This window comes from Crocodylus siamensis, chromosome 2 (assembly GCF_052110815.1).
Source record: "Crocodylus siamensis isolate JL-2025a chromosome 2, ASM5211081v1, whole genome shotgun sequence".
NCBI classification, from domain to species: domain Eukaryota; kingdom Metazoa; phylum Chordata; order Crocodylia; family Crocodylidae; genus Crocodylus; species Crocodylus siamensis.
The window spans coordinates 108,960,532-108,978,682 of NC_143396.1; the positions used below are offsets into that span (position 1 = coordinate 108,960,532).

The following is an 18,151-nucleotide window of genomic DNA, read 5'->3' on the forward strand; positions in this document are numbered from 1 at the left end:
ACCAGTCCTCTTGTCCCCTTCTCCCTCAACTAGTCTTATCCCAATTCAAATGAGTAGCAGAATCCTCCAGAAGCTTCTCTCCCAGGGACATGTGGCATTCCTTTGACTGATAGGCCATTTCTCTCAGAAGCTTTTGCTTTAGGAGTTGCTTTTCCCATTATAAGCAGACAATGCCTTGGGTGCCCAACCCAGTAATGTCTCTTTCTGCCCATGTCTGGGAGTGGCAGTTGTTCTTATGTATGCATCCCATACTTCCTTGAGTAAACCATGTCCAGTATCATGAAGCTATATACAGGCAATGTACCATAATCTATAAAATTATAAAAGTGACAAAAATGGATACAGCATAACCTGGGCTTTCCAACAATATCACATACACGGTATCAGTTAAATAAATACAAGAAAACATTCATGACACCCCATGAGCCTCCCCAGACCATAGTGCAGCTCATAACAGTTCATTTAAGCTTTTAAGGTTTCCAGGAGAGAATCTGGCTGAATAAATTAATTCTGGATCAGAATTTTGATTTTAATTCTTACCCATCAAGCATTTGGCCAAACAACTTGATAACTTGATAGTAACGCAAATCCAAAATGCATTAATTTCCCATTTAACAAGTGGAAGAAAAGCTCCTTGTCTTGAATTTGAGTACAGGCAAGCAGGCTGGGTCTGAGCCTGGAGCTGCCACTGCTGCGAACACGGCTATGTAGCTGGGCCTGTGCTTCATGCCCTAGGATAGAGTGGTGGTGGGGCCAGCAGTGGTAGGGTAAGCAGCAAGTGACAGGAGGGCAGGTGTCAGTGGGGGCAGGCAGCAGGGGTTAAGCCACTTGATCCCTTCTGCTACCTGCTCCCCCAAGCCATGTGCTCCTGCTACTGTGCAGTGGTGATAGCGACAAATTTAGATGCTCCTCTGATAATTAGATTCTAGACATGGGAAGTTATAACACATTTGTAAATTTTCCATGTCTAGAATCTAATTATTAGGGGTTTGTCTTAAATGCAGTCATCTTAGATTCATGTAAATATAGTATGTGGAAACATTTGCTAATACATGACATACTTCAAGTATTTTAATTTACTAATCTGTACATAGAGAATTGTGATTTTTTTTCTTCATTGACTTGCTCCTTGTTTCACTTTTTTTTTTCTTTATTTCCTTGTCTCTTATAGATGATAGGAAATAAGCTACTTGATTGCAGTCATAAAATAGTAATTATGCTCAATTATAACTTTGGCCTTTTACTAATCTGTACGTAGAGGTCTCCCTGAGATTGGTGCATCAAAATTTTTCTTGCTTATCCTTGGTGTTCACCAGTAATGTCAATCATAATTAATAAAAATAATTATGATTATAATAAATAATTAAGCATTATAATGCAGCAGTAAGAATTTCTAGAACTATGTTACAATCTCCAACTTCTTATGACTGACAGCATGGTTGTAAATTTTTTGTTGTCCTTATCCAATTACTCCTTTTCCCTTTTTTTAAAAAGTCCAAAAGGACAGGCATTTATATATATAATACTGTTTCTTTAAGGTGCATCTGTTTTTGTTGTTTAACAACTGATGTTAGACCAATTTGTGTGACATCAACTGGTTGCCCTTGCAGTGACTGTTACATACAGAAGATTATACTGTAGGGTCAGGAACAAACAACAAAAGTTAGCAAATTATAGTGCATCGCTGCAACCCAGCATAGGTGTCTCAGAGTAGCAGCACCTTTCTCATTTGCACCCATTTCTTCAAGATTAACTTGTTTCTTTCTGTTTTTCTGAGGTGTATGAATGGCCAACTGAGAGGTTTTATACAAAAATCAGCAAAACAGGCTTCAGAAATGAGAGAGTTTTTAGTAAATTTTGTTCTGTCAATAAGAGGTATTGTGTCTTTACAGACTTCGTGTAGCCACTCAAGATGCCGAACAATTGAAAACAGCAAGAACAGCCCTAGAGAAGCAGGTTAGAGAGCTACAGGCAAAATGTTCACGTCTCGAAGAAGAGAAATATGATGCTGTCGTAAAAGTCCGAGATAGCATGCAACTCTTAGAGGAAGCTAATCTACAAAAAAATCAGGTAAGATAGGGGATCCAGAACTTTCTTGATTATTAGACTACTTACTACTTTATGTTGTTAGGTGCCAGATTATAATACTAAAACAGCTAAGTTGGGACTCATTTACAATGCAGTTTCTCCTGATCCTGTTACAACATCATTAAAACCGAGGGAAAAATCACCAGAGTTTAGTTAAACTATAGAGATGCACTAGTGCATCAGTCCGTATCGTATCAGCACCAATGAAAGGAAAATCGACATTATTGGCAGTGCCTTTTTTAGCTGATGTTGGCAATAATGTTGCCAATAAATGTTGTATGCATGTGCACAGCAACAGCATGTACACTGCTGAGAGTGCAGCCCAACAGTGTGGAGCACAGCATCTGGCTGGTAAGTCTGTGAGAGAGAAGGGGGATGGGGGAGGTAAGGGGCATGAGGGGTGCAGATCAAGGGCCCCACAGTGAGGGAGATCGGGGCTGGGGCAAGGGCAGGTGCTGCACAGCCAGGGTGGGGTGGGGCGGGGCATGGGACAGAGCTGCAGGTTTCTTGTCTAGAGGTGTAGGGGGCAGGGGGGCAGCTCCTGTGTGCGCCCCAGGAGAAGCATGGGGAAGCGCATGCCCCCCAGACTTGTGTGCAGAGCGAGGGTGAGCTGTGCACTGAGGGCCAAGGGCTGTGCCAGGCTCTTCCAAGTGGTGGGGCTGGGCAGGGGCTGCATTTGCGGTAGGTGGCAGCAGCACTGGGAGAGGAGGCTACAGGGGGCTACGGCAAATTTTGGGGTGGCTATAGCTCACCCCATAACCCCCTTCCCAGTGTAGCCACCATCCACCCTACCCCCACCATCCCCAAGCACAGCCCCCAGCCTGCAGTGGCCACTCGCCCTTGCCCCGCACACAGAACCTGGGGGCACATGCCCTCCATACCTCCCCTGGGTTGCATGCAGCAGTGGGAGCCCCCCCTGCATACCCCGTGGACAAGCTCCCTGTGGCTCTGTCCTATGTCCCACCCCACACTGGCTGCCCCAGCCTCAGCCCCACCCCCTCCCTCACCATGGGGTCCTTGATCTGTGCCCCCATGCCCCTTCCCCCCAACAGCCTTACCAGCCAGATGCTTTTCTCCAAGCTGCCGGGCTGCACATCAGCAACTGGATTGGTATCAGCTGTTATGGCTGGTCAATAATCGAAATCAGCCCAGAAAATCTTTATCCATGCATCCCTACTAGACTGTATGATTCTATTCATCAAACCGTCCGACAGGAGTAGGCCAGTTATATCAGAGGTCCCATTTTCTGAAAACCAGGCATTCAGGAAACTGCTAGTAGTTTGAAGTATGTTTGCTGGCAAGACACTAGTTTGTAAAAATCAGCAAATGAAGTCTAGATAGTTAATATTTATGGAGCATATTACCTGTACCTGAAATAGGCTCTTCTAACCAGAAGAAGCACATAAAAATTAGGTAGTTTATTTCAGTACTTACCTTCTTGCAGGGGGTTCAGGCAATGTGACAAGGCAGGATTGAGCCTGAGCTAGTATTTATCTCCTTGCACCTTACAGGCACCCTTCAGAAGATCACACAGCACCTCAGAATGCCCTGGCATCCTGGTTCAGAGTCACTGTATTAGAGGGTGCAAGGAAAGGGATAGCGGCTATACCAGTATCTCCTCCTGTATCCACCAACATCTGGAATATTCTCTACCCCTATTGTTTGCAGTTGCCTGGCCTAGCTAGTTTCTATTCTTCTGGAGGATGAATAGCCACAAGCTACTTTCCTGCAGCTGTTGCTGATTGTCTTTGGAGTCATCAGTCCTCATTTCCTGATAAGCAAGATCTGACCCCTATAACTTGGCCTTTGGAGCTTGGAAGAGGGAAAACCAATGCGAGAAGCAGAGTGAAAAGAAAAAATGAAAAACTTTTTTCCAAAGTCATTAGAAAGGAAACATATTATTCTTTTCTGGTTTAATTTGGAAAGTGTCACCAAAGAGTAAAATCTCATTTTGATGGCATGCATAAAGGTACAGAGTTTAAGAAAATGTTAAGATTCCTATATCTGAGCTATTGCAGTATACATCTTTTTATCCAGTTCAGCAGACTGTTCAGTGCTATCCACAGTCAAATATTCTGCAAAGCATTATGCCAGAAATAAATGGTTTGGTAAAATTACTGTAGTTGCAGTACAGATTTGAAACACTAATTGAACAGGTATAGAGGTAAAACATCTGGCATTCTTGAAAGTAGCAGATGAGTATATTCCTATTGTGAGAATAAAATGAAATAGTAAAATACAGCTAATTGATAATCTTGAGAGAGAGAGAGATTCATTGTTCTGAGCTTTATGAATTAAACAGAACAAAGAACCAAAATGTAAAGAATAACATATACACTTTAATATTTCTGGTTTTGAACACTACTCCTTAAAAAAAATTATTTGGAACAGTGAGCTTCCATCCATCAGGATGATGTAAAATGTGTGTCTCCTGGGAAAGTAACAGATTTTTAAGGCATGGAAATGAGGTAGCATCTCTTCTTGGAGAAATTGGGGCTTACAAAAGTGAGATCCACAAAAGGCCTGAAGAATTTAAAAAATGATAGTAACAGGAAATGAAGTACAATGATTGAAATAAATTAAAACAGAAAATAACCAAGCAGAATGATCAGAGACTGACTCATTGCTCGTTTTGTAGCTGTTATGAGCTGTTCATTGTACATAGCAACGAGTTCTTAGATTTCTCCATCATCCTCTCCTTTGGCCCCTTCTTCAGTGCATGTTCTGTGTTTCACACGGTCCTATTTCAGAGACTCCTTCACAACTCCTCCTCTCAAGAATTCTGTATGTCACTTTCCTCCCATGTCGCCATTAGACTTCAGAGTACTGAGGTCCTTGCATCATACTCTTCCTCCATTTGGGGTGGTCCCAGGCAATAGACTCCCACAAGTTGATATTGCGTTCTTCCAAGTTGGCCTGATGTCACAAAATTTATATGCCCATTTCCTCAGGTGTCTAAAGGTTGCATTTGGATTTCTTCATCAATGTCAGCCTTCTGCGAGAGAAGGTTTCCAAAATACCAGAAATACTCAGTGTTTTCCAGTTTCACTGTGAATCTGAATTAGCAGAGCTTGGGACTGCTCATGAAGGGTGTTTATAACAGGAGGCAGGGAGGGAAGAGGAGGGGTACTTTAATTAGACTGGCTTCAAGAGCCTTTCTGAGTAAAGTGTCTGTGTATCAATGCATATGTATCAGCGTCTGTAACAGGGTGGCCTCCTCATCAGGCTCCGCCAGCTACCCTGCTCCTGGAGTAACTGCTTGCTTTGCTCTCCTGCCATGCCTTGATGGAAAAATATGAGAGTTGTTACTAACATGGGAGGCTACCCATTTTTCACCCTGCTGACAAGGGCCTAATACCTGCTCTGACCCCCCTTGCAGATGTTATTCTGGTGTTACTTCTCCAGGCCTTTGGTTAAAGCAAACTGGGAACACAGTTGTAGCTCTTCTCTCTTCACGTGCCACCCCTCTCTCACCAGAGTCCCATTTACTCTGTTGGCTCTCACCCAGCCTCTTTCACACTGCCCTCTCTCAGGGCCATACTCATCCTGCCCGGCCTCACCCAGCTTTGGGCTTAGCTATCCTCGCCTGTGTCAGCCCCAGCACAACATGTTGGGTGTCTCCTGCTACCCTCACCTGAGCGTTGACTGAGCGATTCTACAGCTATAGGCCTCTTTTGCTCCTAGCTCCTCACTGGGCCAGTATGCCCCCAGTGAGCCTCCTCACTCATCCCCACTCACAGGGCTGCTGTGTCCATGGCCCATCTCACTCAGGGTCTGTCTCGCACCCCCCCAGGCTTTCCCCTGCTGCCTAGGAGCAGCCCCAGGTCCCTCCTCCGGCCTCAGCTCTGCCTCAGGGCTCCTTAACAATTCCTGGGCTCTCCCTGCTCATTAGAACACCACCAGGGATGTGGGGCTGAAGTTATAAAGCACCCTGACCTAATTTTCACCAGGGAGGTAACTGGCCTTGCATTTCCTGGGGGCTCTCACGCCACTAGGAGCCCCACCAGACCACCCTTCCCCAGCAGGGTGCGGTTTTGTGTCTTACCCAGGACAAGGGGTCACTTCTACCCCATGGTCCCTGCCCTTACCTCCTGACTATGGCTGGTGCAGCCTCTCAGCCTGATGTTTCCTCCTGCAGCAAACTGCCACCCAGTTTATATGCCTGGGTCCAAAATGGCTGCCCTCATCAGGCACCTGGCTGCTGCCTGTTTTCTGCCCTTAAAGTGGCCAGTGCCCTGCCACAGCATTCCTATGCTGAAAAATGGCACTAGTGGCACTTTAACTAATGCTTGTTGAACCAGCTTTATTTTAAAGCACACCCGCCACGATTTTCAGCATGGGGATGTGATTACACATGATGCTGGAGTCTGCTGCTCGATTTCATTGAGTCTGCTCTGACATGTAATTACAATGCATTGGAGCAGCTTCTCTGCATGTGTACAGGTGCCCTAAGAGCTTGTTGATGGAGGACCTTAGTCTTCTGAATGTTAATTGTCAGTCCCATTTTATTGTATGCTTCGGTAAAGATGTCAGCAATTGTCTGAAGATCTGTTTCCAAGTGAGTACAGGCTACAGCACCCTTAGACATCAATGTAGTGCACTATATTGACTCAGACATACACTTGATGTTCAAGTATATGTATTTCCTGATGTGCCCAAGTTCATTTAGTCTAGAAAATTAAATATCTTATATATGTATGAAAATTTTGTATGGAACAGTAATTCTCATGCCATTCAGCATTCCATCACATTCATTTTCTCTTTACTAGAAATGAGATTATAATAACTGATTTTTTTTTTAATAAATGGCATTTGTTAGCATTAACAGTATTACAGATTGTTAATATTACAGTGTTTCAGATTATTTTTTCCTGTAGGCCTTGCTTGGAGAAAAGCAAAAAGAAGAGGAAATAGAAAATATGAAAGAAGCAGTTTCTCAGCTTGTACAAGATGCTGCTGCCAGAACTAGAAAGGAAGTAAGTTATAGTAAAATAGTCTGCATAATTTCCAGTGCTTGTTTTAGAGTTTATTCTGAACATTTTCAATACGTAGAAGAAAAAGTAAATGACTTAGACTATTTGAGGATATCTTCCATTGGTTCAAGTCTGCTCTTCCATATACTTTGTGTCACATATACTGGAATATGCATATGGATAGTTGCTCACAGAAGAAATTGAAAAACAAAAACATTTCTAGAGGCATATTGATCATGCCACTTGTTTTCTCTATCTAATAAGAAACTGATCAGAAGCCATTTTTCCGGATATTCTTTCTGTGAAAAAGTTTATAAACTTTGCCCTTGTTTTGTCTTAGTACTTACTATTAAAAGCTTTGTATCTAGGTTTGGGTTTATGTTTTACTTTCCATTTTATGATATTTAACAGTATTTGATTCTAGCTGCTTTAAGAAAGTAAGCATACCGACAAGCAGTATCTTCAACTAGAACTAAATGAAGCTCCTTTTTGTAATGTCATATGGCAGGCCCTATGAGGAGAGGCTACGGGACCTGAACCTGTTCAGTCTCCACAAGAGAAGGCTGAGGGGGGATCTTGTGGCCTGTTCTAAACTAGTCAGGGGGGGATCAGCAGGCATTGGGGGAGTCCCTGTTCCCCCGAGCACCGCCAGGAGTGACCAGGAATAACGGTCACAAGCTGGCAGAGGGTAGGTTTAGGTTAGATATCAGGAGGCACTACTTCACAGTCAGGGCAGCTAGGTTCTGGAACCAATTTCCAAGAGAAGTGGTGCTGGCTCCTACCCTGGGGGTTTTTAAGAGGAGGTTAGATGTACACCTTGCTGGGGTCGTTTGACCCCAGTACTCTTTCCTGCCATGGCAGGGGGTTGGACTAGATGATCTGCTCAGGTCCCTTCCAACCCTAGAAACTATGAAACTAGTGGTTTTCAGTCCAAACTTTAAATAAGTTATACTTAAAGGATTTTAGAAGAAATGTGTACAAGACCTATAAAAGCATTTACAGTTTCGTAAGTGTTTATCATGTATATCTCATATATTGTACATCAGAAAGCACTGATACAGTATTTTAAGTACACAATGCCATAATTCTTGCTATCCACCATAACTTAAACAGAATCACACTTCCAGTGCACCAAATGGCTGAGTGAAAATTAAGAGTTTTAGCCTACTTCTTCAGTTCAGTATTTGGTGGTTCCAGGTCATTCTGTAGTTGTGTTGCTGGTATGTGTTTATTTAAAAGATGGGTCTGGCAGTGACTTGAAGGAAGATTGTGAATGTTTCTTCAGATGGAATATAAAATTGGCCAGTAGGCAAGTCACAGTATCTTGGATCATTTTCAACTGCCATGTCTGCCCTTGCCATTTAAAATGTCTGATGTATGTGTATATATAATAGTAAATGATCTGCTGCTAATATTGTATCATGAATGCCAGGAATGTGGTATAATATAAATGAAAGATATTTGCTTTTTCTAGTGGAACCATACTCATATTTTCTTCACTTTAATCATAATGGTTCCACCAGTGAACAAAAAATTAATAAAGCTCACATCCTGCAAGTAGATTGGCCAGTGTGGAACCCTGATGACGCATTTATAACCCTGAACTGATGTGTTATTAAAGCATGTAATATACTTTAAGTAATAAACTCAGACATGAAAATGATTGCTGGTCTCTGGTCCTGCATTTTGCTTGTGTGTTTATGAAGTTCAAGGTGCTGATCCTAATCTTACTAAGTATGTAAAGTATAAATATCCTTGCCACAGCAATTGATTTTTCTCTTTCTAAATACTGACAGGAATTAATCAAATGTAATCATTGACAAACATAAAACAGCATGTAAACAGATTTTAATTTCAGAAAATTTAGAATTTACAAATGTAAAAATTATCCAAACAATAGCCTAGGATGTTTCTAATTGAAGTAAAACTGTATTTTGTTGTCTTGCATAAATGTTGGGCAGAACATTAATTGCATCATTTTTGGCAGATAGTTACTAGTTTGTTAGAGGTTATAAAGTTAAAAGGGCTAGTTCATGCTAATAAGTTGACAAGATAAAAGCTTATGTTGATTTAAATACATAAATATTGTTCTAAACTCTTTCATGTTATGGAGATGTTCTGCAAGATAATACATAGGTATGTTTTCCCATGTGTTTCTTACAGCCCCAAAAATTGATTGTACATGATCAATGATAACAGTCTTGTTGCAAGCGTTTTAATACTACAGCTACTACAAGGATGTCTAGATGGCAAAGACAGAGCATAAAACTGCTCTTATAACGCATGAAGGATTCTTACAAATGCCCCAGGGACCCAAAGTGTTGAAGTCTGTGTAGGCACTGTTGTAGGAAAAAGCCCGTATGTGGACTCTTAAAATGGAGTCAGATTCTCTTCAGTAATTCTATTGGATGTTACTACCTCAGACCTGCTGTTTTACTGAGATCAACACAAGGAGCTATGATTAATTTAAGAATATGGGGCATTTTGAGTTCCCTGCGGAATGCCTATTGCGTGCATGGGGTAAGCTACAAGTTCTGATGAAAGTTCCTGTACCAGTTATTGCATCTCCATGGCATTACTTTAAAAGTTTGCTCTATATACAACTAGATTTCACTGAAAAGGGCTAAAACCAAAAGGCCACAATCCTGGAACATGTACTCGTAAAATGAGGTGCAGATTGACTTTAATCAATCTTTACAATCTTAGATTTTAACTGGTCTTTGGACTAACTCATGCTTGACATCTTGACATTTGTGAGCAGTTGAGCAATTATATCTATTATCATCTATGAAAAGAGATGGAAATGATTTTTCCCAATTCTGCTTTATCTGTAATGACACTCCTTTTCTTTGAGGGTGCTCAACAGCTGTTGTTCCCATTTCAAATGTGGTTACCTTAAAACAGAGTTTATCAGAGAATATAGGCTTCACAACCTTGATTTCCCTCTAAGAAATGTATGTGTTACTGTAGATGGGCAATAGACTTAAATCATCTAATCTGAAAGTTGCCAATGACATGACAAAAAGTCCATATGCTGATCCATTGCTTTGAAACTTTGTCTCAATTCAGTCTCTGTCCCTGATTCAGGATAAGTCTCTGTGCAAGAATGCCAGGTTCTTTTCTCCTTCCCAATCTCCTTTCCCTATTACTTTCCTTGTATCCAAAGATTGCAGTGACACATCAGGCTTTCAAAATAGTTTTTAACTAGAGAAATAGGGCTAAAAGTGATCTCTGATCTCTTTTGGTTAGCTGCTAGTAGCAGGCACGAAAAACTGCTGTGCCTCATAGAAATCTGAAATACGGCATTTGCAATGCAGGTAGAAGGTAGATGGCAAGTGCTAGTTTTAAGACCCAGCAATGAAACAGTAGAACCATCAGCACTTATCTGGTTGCAACGCTGAGTTACTGCTCAGAGCTAAAGAGCTGTCTTGCATACATATTAAAACATTTTTTGTCGTTTTACATAATATAGGATTAGGGCACATTTTACCTTGTTGAATTAGCATGCATCTTTGGAAGTAAAAGCTAAAATAAAATGTCAGGTTTTTTGTTTGTGCAACATTTTCCCCCCCAAAATTTTAAAAAGTATTTTCTTATGTTTGCTTTCATGAATACTGAAAAAATGTTATATTTTTTTCCCTTCAAACTGTATGAACACATCTAGTCTTGCTGCTTATTCCATGAAAATTGTGTTGTATGCACATGCATGCTGGAGAAAAGAAAGCATTTCAGTGACAAATGGTCACTGAACTGAAGAACTGTTGTGAGGAAGAGTTGTCTGCTAAGGAAATTGGAGATAAAGAAAAAAATTAAATAATGTACTAGATTTATTAGCACTAGAAACTAGAGATTTGGGGGAAAAACAAGAAGTTTAAAGAAATATGGAAGATAATGTTGTCACAGTTCACAAGGGTATTGGCCTAGTGGGTAGAGCAGGAGTGAGGACAAGCAGGGTTGCTGGGATGAACTAGGGATTGGGAGCAATCAAGACCAACCCAAGTTCTAAACTGAAGCCCAGAGTCTGAAACCAAACTGGAAGATTAACTAGAGATCAGAGATCAGGAAGTAAACCAAGGTCAAAGAGAAGTCCAAACACTGAACCAGAGGGTTAATTAGGCATTGAGGCCACAGAGGAGTTACCAGGACAAGAGCTGCGTAAGGACTGGCAACCATTAAATTGTGCAGCCAAGCTCTGGTGCTGAAAAGGTTCTTTAAGAGCAGACATGAAACCAGTCAGAGGGAAGGAGCTAGGGCTCAGCTAGCACTGGTTAGTTCTTCAGGCTCAGTTACTCTGGCTGCAGGGAAGAAGCCTCACTTAGGTTATTCATAGATGCTAGGGTCGGAAGGGACCTCAACATCATCAAGTCCGACTCCGTGCCTTGGCAGGAATGAGTGCTGGGGTCAGATGACCCCAGCCAGATGCTTATCCAGCCTTCTCTTAAAAGACCTCCAGGGTAGGGGAGAGCACCACCTCCCTTAGAAGCCCATTCCAAATTTTGGCCACCCTTACTACGAAGAAGTTTTTCGTGATATCTAGCCAAAATCTGTTCTCTGTCAGTTTGTGACCATTGTTCCTTGTTACCCCAAGAGGCGCCCTGGTGAACAGAGTATCTCCGATCCCTTGCTGCATCCCCCTAATGGATTTGTAGGTGGCCACAAGATCACCTCTCAGCCTTCTCTTGTGAAGGCTGAAGAGATCCAGGTCCCTCAGTCTCCCCTCATAGAGCTCGTCTTGTAAGCCCCTAACCATATGAGTGGCCCTCCTCTGGACCCTCTCAAGTCTATCAGCATCCTTCTTGAAGTACAGCACCTGAAACTGGACGCAGTACTCCAACTGCAGTCTGACCAATGCCGCACAGAGAGGAAGTATCACCTCCTTGGTTCTATTTGTCATGCATCTACTGATGCATGATAAAGTGCAGTTAGCTTTGCTGACAGTTTCATTGTACTGATGACTTATGTTCATCTTGGAGTCCACTAGGACTCCGAGATCCCTTTCCGCTTCTGTGCTGCTGAGAGGGTCACTTCCCAGCCAGTAGGTATGCTGGATATTTTTCTGCCCTAAGTGCAGCACTCTGCACTTATCCTTGTTGTATTGCATCCTATTGTATACTGCCCACTTTTCCAACCTGTCCTTTGCCTGCAGTCGTTCCCTACCCTCAGGAGCATGCACTTCACCCCACAATTTAGTATCATCCACAAACTTGGATAGAGTACGCTTCACACCCTTCACACCCACATCCAAATCACTGATGAAGATATTGAAGTCTACAGGTCCAAGGACCGAACCCTGCGGGACTCCACTACCTACATCCTTCCAGGTCGATACCAACCCATCTACTACCACTCTCTGGGTGCAACTGCTAAGCCAAGTTGCCACCCACCAGACGATGTAAACATCTATATCACAGCCTCTTAATATACTTATGAGAATGGGATGAGACACCGTATCAAAGGCCTTGCTAAAATCCAAGAAAACAACATCCACCTCTACTGCATCTAAGCATTTTGTGACCCTGTCATAAAATGAAACCAGATTGGTCAGGCATGATCTACCTACTACGAGTCCATGCTGGTTTCCCTGCTGCATTATTTTTCTCACTGGACTCCCACAAATATGATCCTTCATAATCATTTCAAAGACCTTACCAAGGATGGAGGTGAGACTGACTGGCCTATAATTCCTCAGATCCTCCTTCCTCCCCTTCTTGAAAATAGGGACCACATTGGCCCTTTTCCAGTCCTCCGGGACCTGACCCAAGCATCACAAGTGCTCCAAAAGGCCGTGCCAGTGATTCTGCTATGACACCGGCCAATTCCTTCAGTACTCTCAAATGCAGCTCATCTGGGCCTGCTGACTTGAACACAGCCAGTCCATCCAAGTGATTCTGCACCAAGTCAGCATTGACAGTTGGTGGGCTGGTGTCCCTGTGATGCCCATTTAAGAACTCATTAGCAGACTTTTCTTGACCCCTTTTCAGGAACACAGAGGCAAAAAACTCATTGAATATCTCAACCTTATCCCCCCTGTCTGTCACTAATTGCTCCTTTTTGTTCAGTAGGGATCCTATGCTGCCCAGTGCCTTCCTTTTACTCCCTACATATTTAAAAAAAGATTTTTTGTTCTCTTTAATTTGTGTTGCCAGCCTCAGCTCTTTATTTGCTTTGGCTTTTCTGTCTTCCTGCAAGTATGGGCCAAGTAGGTTTACTCCTCCTTGGTAGGAGTATACCTACAGCTTAGCAGGGCCAGGTTAGTTCACTGGGTTCAGCTGACCCACTAAATCAAACTGCAGAGCATAAGCCGCACTTAGCCTAGTCCCGACAGACCTAAAGAAAACATTTTTCTTAATCATATATTACTTCACAACATCAGTATTAGAGTGAAATACTACACCAGAATTGCTGTGTTCTCTCGTGTTCTGGTTAAGTGCTGTACTGCCCTTTCCTTTTGGCTCTTCTGTTGGGTTTCTTTCACTTTCTTCTAAAAAGTGGTTCTTCTGTGTCCAGATCTTAGGGGCTACAGTGAAGTCCATACTCAACTGAAATCAGGTGTTTTTCAGTTGGCTTCAGAAAGTCAGAATATCACACCTGGTCTCTAGAACTGTAGCCTGACATTAAGGTAGTTTTAAAATTGGCTAAGTTTTGTAGACCAAGGTGTGGCCCTGATGAGTGGTGTGGGATTGGTCCATGGGCCAAATGAACAGTTTGGGGCTGGCCTGTGAGCTGGATCAGGCCCATGGAAACTTCCCCTGCCCCCCAGTGCCAGATCTGGTGACCACTCTGTCTGGTCCAGGGTGTAAGCCACACACAACACTCAGGCCACTCTGTGATGCAAGCTGCATGCAGCATCGGTACGAAAGTTTGTGCTGTGTGTGCTGCAGTCCCAGACCAGCCAGAGCAGGATCCACATGCAGGAGGTGTCTTGGACTGGCCTCAAGCTACATGCAGTATGGTCCTGGAGCACATACCATGTGTAATGCAGGTCCCAGGGCCAGTCCAGCATGCACCATCTGTGACATGAGTTAATTTGTGACCCAGGGTCAGCACTGGGGGCCAGATGATGTGGCTTCAGGAGCCAGATGCAGGCCACAGGCAGTGTCTTTGACTCCTCTGTTATAAATCATTCACAAAATTACTTTCTAAAAGAAAAAAAAACTACTTTATTGTAGGTTTCTTTTGTTTGTTTTTCCAACAGTTCCCACTGAATTAAAGCAACATAGGCAAACAGTAATAATTTTACAAAACTTCACATAATATGTAACCTATTTGGATAACTAGTTTTCATAGATTATTAAAAATGCATATATAGTTACTGCTGTCTCCCACATTACATATTCTTCCTATTCAAATTCAATTACATGCTCTCCAAATCTTTTTCCTTCCTCCAAAAACTCGAGAACTGTTCCTTAATTCAGAAATGTCATATAGTGAAAAAATGCCTTTTTTGTTTCTGATCACCAAAAAACAATAGATTTTAACTCTAATTTGGTTATTTTGGTGTCACAATTCCCTTTCATAGAGGCAACTTGTTATTAAAGTCTCCTTGACAAAAGTTAATTACTATTCATGCTACCATTCATAAATGTAGGCCATATCTTCTAAATAGTTTCCAAAAAGTTCCTGTCTGGAAACTGGTGAAAACTCCTAATTCCAGTACCATATGCATTTCACATGACAGAAAAGCAGTTCATGTAGAGCGAGTTAAATTTTTTTGTTTGTTTTTATTATGTTTTTAATTGCAGGTGGAAGCTGCAAGGAAACAGTACAATATACAGATTTCTCGACTATCAGAAGAACTTACTGCTCTCCAAATGGTACAAGTCCAGACGTTGTTGAAAATATTCCTGACCATCAAAATGTTTGAATTCCTCTTTATATTCTAATATGCTCCCTCTTATAGTTATCTAATTGCTAATCTAAATCTAGAGAGACTTGAACAAGTTGTTTGAGACCCTCAGTAGGGCATTTAGATGTCAGTTGTCAGCAGCCATGAAATGCCAGTTCTGTTTTTTAAATGAAAATGTATTTTAAATTATAAAAATGATTTTTTTTTTATAAATTAGCATAAAGTTACAGTTCTTCCTATTCTTGTTTTACAGTGTCATAACTTTTCAGGCTGCCTAGAATCTGCCTCACACAGCCAGCTTCTTGCAGTGCAGCTACTTCCTACTTAGCTGCCTGCCTACGCAGCAAAGTTTGCCTGCTGTGATTTCCCCTTAAAGTAACAGGAATCTTTGGATCCCTGATACAGGGCTCTTTCAGTTGTTTATAACTGTCGGTCTTCATGTGGACTGAAATATTTCAGTTTTGATCTCTCCATGAAGAGGCATTTTTTAAAGATTCAGCAGAAAGGGTCTGACTGATTTCAGGTACAGAGGAAAAATAGTCAGTAGAAAACAGTTGCAACTTAGACAGTTTTGCACCTGATTGGTTTGGGTAAGGAATTTGAAATACTATTTAGAGGTAGCACTTGATTTAATGCTTACCTTTTGTTGATTATATGAAAATCAGTTGGTTTGGAGTGCTTAATTTGATATAGAAAAATGTATACCTAGAACAACAGGGTTTTCCAAAACTGTTTTCTTGCTTCTGTAAGGTGATCCTTTTGGTGCCGTATCTACTCACTCGCAGACTGTAGTTTATAAGAACCTTTGCATCCAAAAAAATTCTGTTAGTCTGGTTGTATATAAGACATTGCAGTCTGTCCTCTAGCTAGTAGTTTCAGATAGTGGCATTTAAGTATCCCCTGTCTTATTCAGTATATAAATTAGATAGTACCCAGTGAATTTATAAGGATTACAAATATAGCTTGGCTTTCTATAGGAATGTGGAGAAAAGCAGAGTCAAACAGAACGGGCTATTAGAGAGAAGCGAGCAGTGGAAGAAGAACTCGAAAAGGTAAGAAAGAAAATTGCACATTTGCACTTCAAATTTTTTTTATTGTTTTATTAAATTAGTTTATGATATATTTTACTATTGGTTTTTTCCTGAGTAATACCTGTTAAAGCAAGGTGAACAGTATACCATGATGCCTGTGTTTTGTCCTTTTTAGATTTTTATTTTTAATTTTTCTTTTTAATTTCAGGGTTTGGATTTAAAATTAAATAAAATGGATTTCATATTCCATTTTAGAGATATAGTAAATAAACTGTGAGCAATGGCTCTGAGATGATGTTCCTAAACCAGTAAATGGCTGCTTAACATATTTATTAGGTTCCTGTTAGCTTCATTCAGGTTATGACAAACAGTAGTAAAACCTGTTTACAAATATTTGAGAAGTGTAAAAGCTGGGGAGTAGGAGAAAAATGTTTAACATAATCCAGTGAGTAAAAGTAGGAGCAGCAGTTGAAACTAAAGACCACATATCAAGAAAATTAACTGACTACAAGATCTATAAAACTATTATCTTAGTAGCAGTTGTAATGATGGAAATCCCATTATTTCAACTACTAAAACTGCATGGAACAAAGACAGCAATAGTATGCTGATAGCCATTCATGTGATTAAAGTAAGATATTTACATGAAAGCCTTGTCCACAGATATACCGTGAAAACCAAGGAAATGAATATGATTACAGAAAACTGGAGGAACTGCACCAAAGATGCCTAAGAGCAGAAAGTGCAAAAGATGACCTTCAACTGAGTCTGCAGTCAGCACAAAACAAAATGAAGTATCTGGAAATGAAGTGAGTAACAGATGTTTTACAGATTAGGATTTCACTAAATATTCCACCTAATCTTCAAGTGTCATAGCATATAATGTTTTTAAGCAGCAGGAAGAAGAGTAGTAGGCTTCTTATTGTTATTCTTGTTTAATTGTAACAGCATTACTACTGTAGTAATATAAGCGGGAATAACATTGTTTAGAATTCAAGACAAGATCAGAACTATTCTATAACACAGAGAAAATAGAAAAATGAAGTCAACTTTGTAACTAATAATCTTAATATGCAGTATTATCTGTTTGGAAAAATCACTTTATGTAAAAAATGCAGAAGAATTGCTACATTCTGTATTTACTAGAATTATTGTCCAGTAAAATAGGCTAGTTCCTTTTTGGTATTACACTTGCAGTACTGAGAGTAAGTTCTTTGTACTGAACAACTGAAGAAGAGTATTTTTTTTCCAGATTTTTATTTTTCTCACAGCCTTGTCTCCTCCTCTCCTTAACAACTACTCAAAAACTCTACCAGGGGGTTATTTAAGGTAGCACTCTACCTTAAAGAAGTTCTCCCTGTAAAGCACTGTGACCTGCCCTCTGACACTTTAAGATTTGTGATGTGCTAAGTGTTGTTTCTTCCTAAGGTTCATCTGTAACATGAGTACATTTTTTCCTCTAATGGCTTTGTGACCTTATTCTCTTGTACACTCACCTTTTATTCAACAGTCTCTTGCTTCACTACCATTTTTTCTTCCCCCAGTAGGGGAGAAGTGTGTCTGTATTAATTGGCTTTAAGGCTATTCTCTTCAAAATGACTAAATTCAAGGTCTTCTGGCCTCTGACAAGGAGTTGAAGGATAGGACCTTTTCTGCTTCGGAAAGAGGAGACAGAGGGTAGGCTGTAGGAACTAACTTCCAGTCAGTTCCTAGCCAGGATGTACATTGAAACAGTTGAGCTGGTAGCAGAGGAAAAAAATCTACTTTTCCTCTAAAGGAAGTATTCCCATAGTTTGTAGAGCAACAGGATAGGTTCACTGAAGCCTTCAGACTTTCTCTATTAATCTATTTGAAGGGTCATCCGTCTGTAGTTTTTCTGAATATTTTGAGTTGCCTACCTGACAAGGTAGATGTGGAGTTTGGTAAAAAGTGTTACAGAACAAGATATGCTCAGAAATCTGTAGGTTCCATTTTAATTCTCCCTGAATAGACTGAATCTTTTTTTTTACCTGGATTAAGAGAAGGAAATTGTCTTTGGTAAGTTTTCATTCTAGAACCATTTATGTCAGATAGTCTGAACGTCCCACAGAGTACTACATTATGTTTTATTTGGCTGTTGCTTAGGTAGCAATTTGAAATCCCTATATTTTAACATCAAGGTTCTCCTGCAGATGGTGTGAAAGAAGTAGCACTTAGAAGCTTTGTTAGCTTAT

General features: G+C 41.0%; 1 protein-coding gene across 4 annotated transcripts in view; it reads left to right on the forward strand.

Moving 5' to 3' along the window:
• The window catches only part of SCLT1 (sodium channel and clathrin linker 1), an 83,913-nt gene that overhangs the window by 40,209 nt on the left and 25,553 nt on the right, over window positions 1-18,151 (forward strand). For all 4 annotated transcript variants that reach the window (XM_090036547.1, XM_090036550.1, XM_090036548.1 and 1 more), the window contains 5 exons: window positions 1,893-2,070; window positions 6,966-7,064; window positions 14,804-14,875; window positions 15,885-15,959; window positions 16,602-16,747. In XM_090036547.1, coding sequence (XP_089892673.1) covers window positions 1,893-2,070; window positions 6,966-7,064; window positions 14,804-14,875; window positions 15,885-15,959; window positions 16,602-16,747 — 570 coding nt within the window. The remainder of the gene's footprint in view (window positions 1-1,892; window positions 2,071-6,965; window positions 7,065-14,803; window positions 14,876-15,884; window positions 15,960-16,601; window positions 16,748-18,151) is intronic.